At 38.7% G+C, this 13,008-nt stretch overlaps 1 protein-coding gene across 2 annotated transcripts; it reads left to right on the forward strand.

The window, feature by feature from the left end:
- The first annotated feature begins 202 nt into the window (after positions 1 to 202).
- snx5 (sorting nexin 5) lies at positions 203 to 7,778 on the forward strand. 2 transcript variants are annotated; one of them, XM_086167102.1, is made up of 13 exons: positions 203 to 373; positions 1,639 to 1,743; positions 1,851 to 1,961; positions 2,184 to 2,305; positions 2,467 to 2,590; positions 2,914 to 3,009; positions 3,098 to 3,203; positions 3,696 to 3,771; positions 3,995 to 4,034; positions 4,645 to 4,731; positions 5,246 to 5,405; positions 5,552 to 5,637; positions 6,504 to 7,778. In XM_086167102.1, the coding sequence occupies exons 1-13, from the start codon at positions 338 to 340 to the stop codon at positions 6,552 to 6,554; spliced, it is 1,200 nt and encodes a 399-aa protein (XP_086023228.1). In that variant the 5' UTR covers positions 203 to 337; the 3' UTR covers positions 6,555 to 7,778. The 2 variants fall into 2 exon arrangements, with proteins under 2 accessions (XP_086023228.1, XP_086023237.1); XM_086167111.1 differs by having other exon boundaries at positions 1,862 to 1,961.
- Positions 7,779 to 13,008: the final 5,230 nt, after the last annotated feature.

Consider the following 13,008-nt stretch of genomic DNA (forward strand, 5'->3'; position numbering starts at 1 on the left):
TGCGGTGTTTTAAAAATGAAGAGTTTGTGTTCAATAAACGAGGTCCTAAAGGTTTAATCTTGAAATATATACTAAAACCAAAGACTAGGTCGACTGAGAAATGAGATATGGTTGATTGGGATGATTACCAATCGCTGCAACGGTGTATTATGACGCTATCCAGTCAGATTCTTTCAAAGGCGGGATTTCATCTTCCTGTTTCAGGATGGGAGAAGGGAAAACGAATTGACAGCTCGTCAAATAGCCAGCTAGCGACTGAAGTTGGTTTCAGCCTTTCCGTATTTAGAGTTGTTGTTTGGATTGGCCTGTTTGCGGTTTTTTTCGTTTTGTCAGCAATATGACATCTGCTATAGATGAAAGTGATAAGGAAAAGGTAAGTTAAATGGGTCATCGCAAGTAATTTTTATAACAGCTAATGGCAATAGAATTAGGTAAGCTAATGTCAAATGTTAACGGTTGCTTCAACAATCCGCTATATTGTTTTTTTCCCCTTCGCGCTAGCCCTTAGCCTAAAGCTAGCAAACTTCTGAATGATGAAGCCAGTACGTGTCTCCGCACAAGTGTCCCAATGTTGAATGAGAAACGTCAACGTTAGTATTCACGGTACCCGACTGTGTAGCGTCAAACCAAAATGCTGTCTTTGGCTTTCGTATAGTCAACGTAACATATCTTAACTCAAATACGAAAATGTGCAAAATGTGGTGGACGGTCTATACTTTGACAGTGAAGTCCAACCAAACGTAACCTTTACACTATTGCAGAGCTTACGCTCACAGGCCTCCTACGAGCATTAAGTGAGATTGTAATGACTTTAACCTGTATTGTATTCTTACAAGGGGGAATAAACTTTCAAAGTTTTCCTTTGTATCAATGACCAGGCCCAACTTTTTATAAATGTCGTATTTACAGTTCCGTTTCGGAGGTCTTCTTGATAGTGGCCATGTCAAACTAGTTTCTGTTGTTTGGCAGACCAAACATTGCAAACAAACACCTTCTCGTTATATCAGCTAAGCAAGGTAAAAAGAAGACAATAATCAGTGTAAAATCCATCACTATTATGAACTGCAGCTTTCAAATACACATAATTTTAGTAAAGCCTTTCATTGTTATCGTCAATTCAGTAAAATTAATTGGTCCAATTAATATATTGGCAACATGTTGTTGGGTTCTTGTGCAGTGCTTCATCTTCAATAAATTAGTATTACAAAATATGTATGGTCAAATCAACAATGTTTTGAGAAGAGGACTTGGGGTTACAGACTTCAATAAAGATCAGAATATTTAATCTTACTGCTTGTTTTTTCTGATATGAATTGATGGATAGGAATATGAATTAGATTGTAAAAGAATTGTATGCTATTGTAAAACATTGTAGTTCCACTTCTCAGCAGTCGCAAAGGCAGATACAGCCTAATTATATTTGAATGCTCTGAAAGTTGCTGGGGCATTTTTCAAATGAAATGACATTATGTGGAAGGGTGGATTTATCATCATACATCATTAATTTGATAAAGCAAAGGCCTGATAAGAGAATTGTCCATCAAATAAACCCTTACCACAACCTCCATGCATTGTGGATTACTGATCAGTTTGAAACTGAATTTGTTAGATTACAATATTTTATTATTTCTTGTGTAGATGCGTTCAGTCTCTGTGGATCTAAACAATGATGCATCTCTTCTTATTGACATTCCTGATGCACTCTGTGAAAGAGACAAAGTCAAGTTTACTGTCCATACTAAGGTAAAATTAGTTTTTTTTTCCCCGTCTAATTCACATTTTAAATATTTTGATGTATATTTAAATATTTCACCATGAAATACTGTATAGTAAATCATCTCTGTTCACAGACCACTCTTAGTTCTTTCCAGAAACCAGAATTCTCCGTTCCCAGGCAGCATGAAGATTTCATCTGGCTACATGACACTCTGGTTGAGACAGAAGACTATGCTGGCCTTATCGTGAGCTTTCATTTTTTAATTGTTTTGTTTAGTTTTTGGTTTTATATATATACATATATTGATGTATATGGATAGAGACTGCAATGTCACCAATATATATTTGTAACATATAATTGGTTATAATTATATTTTCTTGCAGTATGTGTTCTCTCTTGACTATGTGTATATGAAAAAAACATCAGGCAAAGTAGAGGGTATAATTCCTCTTTTTCTTTGTCATAGATTCCTCCAGCACCACCAAAGCCAGACTTTGAAAGCCCAAGAGAGAAAATGCACAAATTAGGGGAAGGTGAAGCTACAATGACCAAGGAAGAGTACACAAAAATGAAGCAGGAGCTGGAAGCGTAAGTCTTAATAACTGGCATATGTATGAATTGCAGTCCTTTCAGTGTATGATGAAAGGTTCTTTAAAAAAACATTTGTCTTAAAAAGTGATTGTTTTCTTTTGGGAGGGGGTATAAATTTATTTATAGTTGCATAATTTTCATTTTTTTTTTCTTTTTAGTGAGTACCTGGCTGTGTTCAAGAAAACTGTCCAAGTGCATGAAATCTTCCTTCAGAGATTGTCTTCTCACCCCATTTTCAGCAAAGATAGAAACTTCCAGATTTTCTTAGAGTATGACCAGGATGTGAGTGCCCCATAATGCTGACTTTCCTTCCTGGGTTGTCAGTTGGAAAGAGAGGAAGCAGAGTTTGCTGGACAATTGTGACACATGGCTTGCATCTTGCTGCGATCAGCAGTCAAACTTGCATTTTTATTAGACAGTAATGGGTTTCTGTATGGTACATTAGCTTCTAATTTTAGTGTGCACTAATTGAATAATAGCCTAACAAAATGACAAATTTTACAATTAGTTTATCCTTTAAATCAATTCTACATGCAATTACAGATTTTATTAAATACATAACTCTGCTCACAAGATTGTAATATTCTTCACACTCCATATTTTAGCTCAGTGTGAGAAGAAAGAATGCCAAAGAAATGTTTGGAGGTTTCTTTAAAAACATGGTGAAGTCAGCTGATGAGGTCCTTATATCAGGAATAAAGGTGAGCCCTCGGCATGATCTATTTTTATGTATATGAACATTTTATTGTCATAGCAGCCGCCTGTTATTTTACCTGTTTCCGTTTGCAGGAAGTGGATGACTTTTTTGAACAGGAGAAGACATTCCTGCTGGACTACTACAGCAAGATAAAAGATTCAACTGCCAAAGCAGAGAAAATGACCAGGACTCACAAAAGTATGGTTTTGGCACTTTTTTCTTGAGCTAGATTTTGATTGTCAGCAAATTGTTAAACCAATTCTAACTAACTGGGATGTGTAGTCAGTAACATTTGCTTTCCCTTTTCTATAGCTATATAGTTTAATCAGAATTTTACTCACAAGAGCTTTACATCACCATGTAAGCCATAGGAAGGTAAAATATTTGTCATTGGCCACTTTGGAGCCAGTACCATTTTAAATTATATGTTGTGCTACAAAGATGCCCGAAATATAATATCTTATCAATCATATTTGGAAGGATATAAAGAAGTCAAATACTACATAGTAATATGAGAACACATTTTTAAGTTTTCAATTAAAATAATGAGTGAGGATAATAATTGTCAAAATTATCAATACCTTTAGTGTCACAACCCATGTCCCAATTTCAGTCACTCTGAATAATCAGAATTTCCTATTTTGAAAATGATTAAGCTCAAGTTTATACAATAAATTCCTCTAATTTCAGGTATTGCTGATGATTACATTCACATCTCTGCCACACTTAACACCGTCTCTGCAGAAGATGGCACAGGAAATAAGAAGTAAGTGCATTACATTTCATAATGCAAGTTCTGACCATGAATTGGCGTAGTTTCTTAATGATTGTTTACAGTGTCTTCTTATGGATTTAAAAACATTTGGGACTCACATATCTTCAAGATGATCAGCTTTTCCTCTACAGTATATTGTGACTTATTCTATTCACATCATGATCAAAGATTGTTATTACAGATTGTCAAATAGTCTTCTCAAATGTTTCCTCAGACACCTGGAGAAATTGTCAGACCTGTTTGAGAAGCTCAGAGTAAGTACATTTTCCACATTCAAACTCAAACAACCTTGTAAATCTTTAGATTTAGAGACTGTTGAAATAATTTATCAGGAATTCAGCCATTACTGTAAAAACCAGGCCCCAGTTTTTCTTAAACCCTAAAGACTTTTCTTTTCAGATTTTTTTTTACCTCAGAATTTAGTACGTTTTGTTTTTTTTGGGTTTTTTTTGGCTTCTGATATCCTGCACTCTCTGGAGAGTCATTTGATCCTTCCCATCTGTCATTATGTAGCACTGCAGGATGTTAGCTATGAACAGCTTAATGTCCTAGAAGTAATTAATATACTAAAACTACAAGTTTTATTGCATCAGAAAATTATTTTGCTAGACTCATGTAAATTTTTCAAGAACAGAAAAAAATATTATTTTACTCTGTCGTTGGTACATTCTTCGCAAAGCTGTCAATTGCTTATTGCGAGATATCATTGTTTTATTTTAAAGAAAGCCCATGGTTTTGCTCAATGTGGTTCTAGAACCAGTTTAAAATATTTAAATGACTATTTGATCTTGTTTTGTTGTGTCGGGTTCTCTATTCAGTGAAGCTGCTTAAAACATATTTTTTGTTTTGTTTTTTCTCTCCCAGAAAGTGGAGGGAAGAGTAGCATCTGACCAAGAGCTGAAATTGACAGAGTTGCTAAGATATTACATGAGAGACATCCAGGCTGCCAAGGTGAGTCATAATAGCCTTTCTGTAACAGAACAAGAAATGGTTCCATGCTGGACCATATTATTGCTTTTTGAATTGTACATAACTGAGACATTTTTAATCTGGCATCAAATGCATATATTATGGTAGGATGAGAATCCTATGAGTTTAAATTTTCTTTTAATCTTTTGCAATACAAAATATCTCAGCGCAAGTGCACTTACACTGAAAATATACAAAAAATTACAAAATCTTATTTTCATTAATGCAACCATTCAGATACAGTAGCTCATCATTTAATGCTCCCCACAAAACCACTTTCACGTGTGCTTTATGTATCTTGATGCAGTGCAATAATCTGGAAGTTACAATTGTCCCCTCAGTCAAATTTTGAAGGAACAAAGAAAAATGTGTTTCTTGCGTTATGGAGTTGTTTGTTGCACAGAAGTCTCCCTAATGAATTAGAGATATATCTCTAATATTGGTCTTGGTTAAGATAAGTCTTTTTATTTCTGCTATGTTGAAACATGTCTTTTAGGACCTCCTGTACAGGCGAGCACGGGCATTAGTTGACTATGAAAATTCTAACAAGGCGTTGGACAAGGCCCGACTGAAAGGCAAGGACATTCCTCAGGCAGAGGAACACCAGCAGCAGTGTCTGCAGAAATTTGACAAACTCTCAGAGTCTGGGAAGAAAGGTTTGTTCACCCATGCATATTTAATTTAGGCCCCTAAAACCATGCTGCTTTCTTTTTTTGCATTAGAGACATTCCCATTTTTTATATTTTTTTCATTAATTTTTTTCTTTTTTTTTTCTTTATCTACTTATTGTCCACCCATACAGAACTCACCAGCTTCAAGGGCAGGCGTGTTGTTGCATTCAGGAAGAATCTCATTGAGATGGCCGAGCTTGAGATTAAACATGCCAAGGTAAGTGGCAAAAAATACAGTGGGGTTCTGAGTAATTGATAGGACTGTTGACTATTGTTACATACACTTCAAGCTTTGTGATGAAGTCGAGGTACCATCTTAATTTCTGCAGATTTATATGATATGTCTCTTCTATAGTATGTACTATAAACATTATATTGTAAGGAATCACAAAAATCTTTGTAAAACTAAGTAGCATTTTAATCAGTTCTGTACATTTGTATGTATTTTAATACATACCTTCAGTTGCTTCTTAGTTTTATATATAGCGATTAAAGTGACACAGTTTTGTAAATTTGCCTCCAAACACCACTATGGATAACATTTTAAATGAAACCATCAAAATATGATTTCAGTGCAGACTTTAATCTTTGCTACAGTGTGATTAAGATCTTGCAATGAGTATTTAGCTTTCAAAGCCATTTTAAGATAGAAGTGTAAATTCACATTTACAATAAGGTGGAAGGTGAGGCCCCACATCATCTGCTGAATATATCAATTGGTGTTTATAATGTATCTGGTCTGTTCAACAATAAGTGTCAGGTTTAGTTCAGAATCAATCCATCCTCCGAAAACTTCTATGTGGGGAAAGTGGTTGCTTCCCAAAGTATAGGTACAGCACCCAAAATAGGGGGGGGGGAATGGATGAGTAAAACTGCATAACAGACACATCTAAACTTAAGACTTCTGCTCCCCAAAACAACTTTTCATAGACTGTAAATCAGCATAGTTTATTTACATGGTTGCAAAACACTTATCCTTAAAGCTTGATACCACTGTTATGGAGATAAGAACATTTTGTCATCATGTGACTTCTGACAGTAGAATCTCTGAAATAACATTCCCGTTTCCATCTGCCTCTACAGAATAACGTGACTCTGTTGCAGGGATGCATTGAGCTGCTCAAGAATAATTAACAGGTTGTCAAGTATTCCTGTTCTGCCATTACTAAGTGAACCAGTCGTAGCAAGTCAGACTTTGGGATACCGATGGCCTGGCATAGACATAAATAAAAGCCCCTGCTACCACTGAGGGCTTATGACATTTTGCCAACTGCCTTGTAAGCAAATTGTCTTTATGTTTACTCAGTTTATGTCCTCTGGTCCATACATAAATACTTAGGAAATTTTTAGAAGTCTAACCCTTGATACTGCCTCTAGAAAAGAAGTCTTCTTTATGTTTGCTGCATTGTTTTTTTTTTTTCTAATTTCCTATTTTCTCATTTGATATTCTGCACCTAATAGACAAGTTACCTTTTTTCATTAGATTATTTGGCAACACAAATGGTTAAATCAGTACAAAGCACAAGATATTGATGTCAGAGCCCAATATCTCAAAACTTACACCCTAAACAATGTTATCAATCCTTTTTAAAAACAACAGCAAAGTATTTGTGTTTTCCACAAAGCCATACTGTCAGTTTTGTGACAAATAAACGTAATGAGGTTGAGCTTTTTATTCTGTAATGACAACAATTTACAGATGCAAAAGTAGTGCCTGGAACAGCATCCTCATGTCCTGGAGTACCGGACTAGATAAGCACACAAACCACCCAGACTTTTATTGCGCAATGTGTAAATATTGAAATTATACTGTTACATGGACAAAAACAAAATGTCAATTAGATCCTTGACTGCGTTCTTTGTTTGTGAAAATCGATTCCAGTTTTCAGACGTATATAAATGATTCCTAAAGAATTTCAATAAGAAATTTTGAGGAAAATAAATACACTTAAACTCATCACTATTTTGGTTTTATTTACACAAGGCACTCATAACACATCTTAACAGGTTTCATCAGAAAAATACTCCCAACCAAAGCAACCCTTTCTTTCTCTATATTTTACTGTATAAGTACTTCCATTGTTTTTAATAAGTCTGATTTTCATTTTTTTCCAAACTGATAGGTTTTGTGTTGCACACCTGAAATATTCCAAGAATATCTAAACAAAACAGCACTAAGTATGAAAAACCTTAGCAATCATGAACAGCTTCCTTTTAAGTGTTAAAATGTGCTACTTTTTTAAAGAATGTATTTCTAATGGGTCTCAACTGTGTGAATTCCTATACAAGAGGGTTTTCTATAAGAATATTAGCATTTTATAAATTTGTAATAATGACATAAAATAAATCTTTCTTTTCTGAGACTGATGGGTGCCATTTGTTATTTCCTCTGGGGGTTTATAGTGCCACCCATGTTATTACCTCTTACTTTTGCTATTGGTCTGAAACCATTTTCCTTTTATACCTGTTGACAGCTATGAATACAGATGGAAAAGTCTTGTGCAATGAGTAACCTTTGTGAAAAGCAGGAGTTCTCAATAAAATTACCATTACTTCAAAGAATGAGCATGATCTCAATAAAGAAGTCGCATCAGGACTGCAGGGCAGCACTATGGCACAGCGGTTTGCACTTCTACCTCATGCCAGTATGGTTCCGGGTTCAATTCTGATGGGGTCTTCTTTGTTTGGAGTTTGCATGTTCTCCCCATCTTTAGCTGTTTTTTTTCGACATGTCAAAAAACATTGGATTATGTCAATTGTAGATTCCTCTGATTGTGTGGCTCTGTGATTGACTGTCTGCCACTACTTCACTACACTCAAAAAATCCCTGTGACCATGTGGAATGGCGGCAGGCATAGGCCAAGGATGTGGCTGGGAGTGCCTAGTCAAACCATGCACACAGGTGGCAGTGGAGTAATGGTTGTGGTGTAGCAGGATGAGGTAGCACATCACTTCGGCAGCTTTCACTGCATCTGAGCAGTTCCACATTGCTAAGCCCCGACAGAGAAGGACCTGGAAAAGGTGGTCCAAGAACTGTCTGCTCCCCCAAGCTCTGGATGGCTTGTCCGGCAAACAAAAAAGAATATACACATCGCCACCTGGAATGTTCGCACCCTTCTGGACATGCTGGAACGGGTCCCACCAAAGAACAGCTCTTGTAGACCTTGAGTTGGGCGATATAACATCAACATTGCAGAACATAGTGAGACCGGGCTACACGGTGAAGATTCCCTAACAGAGGCAGGCTACATCTTCACTTTGAAGGGGGTTTGAGGAAGCATGTGTTGTATCCACGGTTTGGGTTTTGCTGTGACCAAACTAATTCAGTATATCCCAAAGTCCTCTATAGGCATCAGCGAGCATCTTCTGACACGGCACATTTCTCTTGCCAGGAAACGCTCTGCCACTCTTATCAGTGCCTCCTATGCACCAACTCTGGACGCAGAGATCAGTGTAAAAGAAGATTTTTCTGCAGCTACACCTGGTGGCTGCAGAAAGCAAATTATATTCAACACCTTGCTGATCGCAGTGACACAGGGCTGCTATGATGCCATTATAGCCTTATATAGTCCACTGAGACAGACATTCACCCCTGTCAAATCTGCTGCTGGAGACAGCTTAATCAAGGACCGCCAAGAGATCCTTGAGCGCTGGGCCAATCACTTTAAAAGTATCCTCAATCACACCAACCCCACAGACCTGAAGATTCTTGACAAACTGCCAGTTATGCCTTAAATGTGACATCTAGACGTCCTGCCACACTTCTCAGAAATACGCAAGGTCATCAGGGGCTTAAAAAACAACAAATGCCCAGGATCTGATGGTATCCCAGCAGAGGCACTCAGACATGGAGGTTATCTTCTCACATGCAGTGTATACCTCCTGATCACCTAAATCTAGCAATCTGAGAAAGTACCCCAGGACTCGAGGGATGCCAATATCATTGTCCTCTATGAGCAGAAAGGGGACAGAGCAGACTGTGGCAACACTCGGTGAATCTCACGCCTCTCCACAGCAGGCAGAGAGTGCTTGCAGAGACTATGCTCTCCTTGTTGGTGAAATATATTTCAGAATGTACTCTCCCTGAAACACAGTGTGGCTTCTGGAAGTTCAGATCCACAACTGATATGATCTTTGCTCTATGGCAGCTATTTGAAAAAAGCAAAGGGCAGCGCAGAGACCTCTACATTGCCTTTATTGACCTCACCAAAGACTATGACACCATAAATCGTGACATACTCTGGAAGCAACTCTGCAAACTTGGTGTGCCACCCAAGTTACTCTCCATCCTGCAACAACTACAATGTAAGCCAGAGTTGTGGCAGGAGGGCTCCAGCCAGAGCCTTTCAAAGTCAATGTTGGGATGTAGCGAGGCTGTGTCCTGGCACCAGTGCTCTTCAACCTCCTCCTCTCAGCAATTACCCAACTGTTCCACTGCACCCCACAGCACAAAGATGGTATAGACCAGGAATACCACCTCAATGGTAGCCTCTTTAACCTCAGACGGCTCGATGCTCACGCAAAGACATCAACCTGCCAGATCCATGTGCTCTAGTTTGCAGATGACTGTGCTGTCCTGGCACACACCCCAGACTCTATGCCGCACATTCAGGACACCATCTCAGCGCTTTACCAATCTTTTAGTTGCCAAGTCAACACCAAGAAAACTGAGGTCATGGCTCAACTTTGCACCAAATCCCCCTCACCAACAGCTTCCATATCAAAAAGAGTCCACTCAACCTTGTCCACCAGTGTGCCTACCTTGGCTCCACACTCTCCACAGACTGTTCTCTTGACAGTGAAATACACCACTGGATCAACAAAGTCTCATCAGCTTTTGGGTGCGGCAAAAAAAAGTTTTTGATAACAACAACCTGAAAATCAGCACTTCTTCTTTCGGCTTTTCCCTTCAGGGATCAATCAATTTTCTCCATCTAACCCTATTCTCTGTACCCTCCTCTCTCACACCAACTACCTTCATATCCTCTCACTACATCCACAAATCTCCTCTTTGGTCTTCCTCGAGACTTCTTGCCTGGCAGCTCCAATTCCATCATCCGTCTACCAATATATTCTCTATCCCTCCTTTGTGCATGACCGAACCATCTAAGTCAGGCTTCTCCCACATTCTCTCCAAAACCTCTAACATGTGCAGTTCCTTTGATAGACTCATTCCTGATCCTATCCATCCTGGTCACTCCCAAAGAGAACCTCAACATCTTCATGTTTTTCCTAAAAAAAAAATCAAAAAAAAAAATCTCACCCACTTACTGTAAATTGTAATAATTTATCTGTATACTGTATATGTTCATAACTGTGCAATATTTCATAACAGCTACATGTACAACATTTTTTCACACTCTTGTGCACTCCTTATCTTTCACTTGTTGTTGTTTAGACCTTAAGACACTTTATAGTTTTCACTTGTTACTTAAGACACTTTTTAGTTTATTTGTATTTCTTATTATCCCTTTCTCTCTTCTTTTTTTCTGTTTATACAATTTTCTACTATTATTTATTATTGTTATATTTTTCTTGTAACTCTGGCACAACAATTTCCTTTGGGATAAATAAAGTTATTCTTATTCTTATTCTTATTCTTATTCTTATCCTTATTCTTATTCTTATTCTTATTCTTATTCTTATTCTTATTCTTATCCATCTCTGCAACATCTAGTTCTGCCTCCTGTCTTTTCGTCATTGTAACTGTTTCTAGGCCATACAGCATTGCTGGTCTCACCACTGTCTTGCACACCTTTCCTTTTATTCTGGCCTAGTCTTCTATCACATAGTACCCCGACACCTTTCTGCACCCATTCCAACCTGCTTGGACCCGTCTCCTTACCTCTTTTCAACACTCAGTTTTTCTGGGCTGTTGACCCCAAGTACCTGAAATCCTCCAGCTTCTTGATCTCCACTTCCTGTAGCCTCACCGTTCCACCCGAGTTCCTCTCATTCATACACATATACTCAGTCTTGCTGCGACTAACTTTCATTCCTCTCCTTTACAGAGCATACCTCCACCTCTCTAGATTTTCCTCTACTTGTTTTCTGCTCTCACTACAGATTACAATGTCATCTGCAAACATCATGGTCCATGAAGATTCATGTCTAACCTCATCTGTCAGCCTATCCATCACCATTGCGAACAAGAAGGGGCTCAGAGCTGATCCCCGATGGAGTCCCACCTCCACCTTGAACTTCTCTATTACCCTTACAGCACACCGTACCACTGTCTCACAGCTAGCATACATGTTCTGCACCAGTTTAACATACTTCTCTGCCACTCCAGACATCCTCATACAATATCAGAGCTCCTCTCTTGGCACCCTGTCATATGCTTTTTCTAGGTCTACAAAAACACAATGCAGCTCCCTCTGGCATTCTCTGTACTTCTCTATTAGCATTCTCAACGCAAATACTGCATCTGTAGTACTCTTTCTACTAGAAAAACTGGCTTCATGCCTTGAAAGTTTCTATACCGGTACTCCCATACTTCCTCATTCCACCACAAAGTCTCCTTATCTACTTCCCTTCCAGATGACACACCAAGTACTCTTCTACCTGTCTCCCTGATAACACTAGTTGTTGTTGTCCAATCATCTGGAAGCTCACCCTGACCACCCAGACCCTTTCTCAACTCATTCATGAAAACCATGCAACACTCCTCCCTTTTCAGCTTCCACCACTGTGTCCTCTACTCTGCCTTTGTCCTCTTGATCTTCCTTGTCACCAGTCATTCTACAAACCAGCATCCTATGCTGTCTGGCTACACTCTCACCTACACCTACTTTGCAGCCAGTGATCTCTTTCAGGTTACCTCGTCTATACAAGATGTAGTCTACCTGCGTGCTCCTACCTCTGCTCTTATAATTTACCATATGTTCCTGTTTTTTTCTGTAAAAAGGTGTTCACTACAGCCATTCCCATCCTTTTTGCAAAATCTACCACCATCTGTCCCTCTGCATTCCTATCCTGTATACCAAATCTGCCCATCACTTCTTCATCCCCTCTATTGCCTTCACCAACATGTCCATTGAAGTCTGCACCAATCACCACTCTCTCATTTCTGGGAATATTCTGCATCACTTCATCTAACTCATTCCAGAACTCCTCCTTCTCTTCAAATTCACATCCCACCTGCGGGGCATAGCCATTAACAACATTAAGCATCACACCTTCAATTTCCAGTTTCAGACTCATACGTCTATCCGACATCCTTTTCACCTCTAGGACGTTCCTAACAAACTCCTACTTCAAGATAACTTAATAGTAAAACTTAAAGCCTGCTCCTAAGCTTCTAGCCTTACTACCTTTCCACCTGGTCTCCTGGTCACCCAGTATATCCACCTTCCTTCTCTGCAAAAGTTTTACACCAGATGCCCTTCCTGACGCTACCCTCTGCATTTATCCGGGCTTGGGACCGGGCTCAGGGAGACACTGCTCCGTGCCCCTCCAAGGCAGGCGTGGGGAGACACGGGCCAGTGCCTCCCTGAGGCTGTATTAACCTGGAAATCAGCACCAAAGTGGCAATTTACAGTGCAGTCTCTATCCCCACCTTAATTTAAAATTAAAACATGGACTCCAT

Source organism: Fistularia commersonii, chromosome 2 (genome assembly GCF_037954325.1).
Source record: "Fistularia commersonii isolate RoL2024-O1a breed Wild chromosome 2, RoL_Fcom_v1.0, whole genome shotgun sequence".
NCBI lineage: Eukaryota > Metazoa > Chordata > Actinopteri > Syngnathiformes > Fistulariidae > Fistularia > Fistularia commersonii.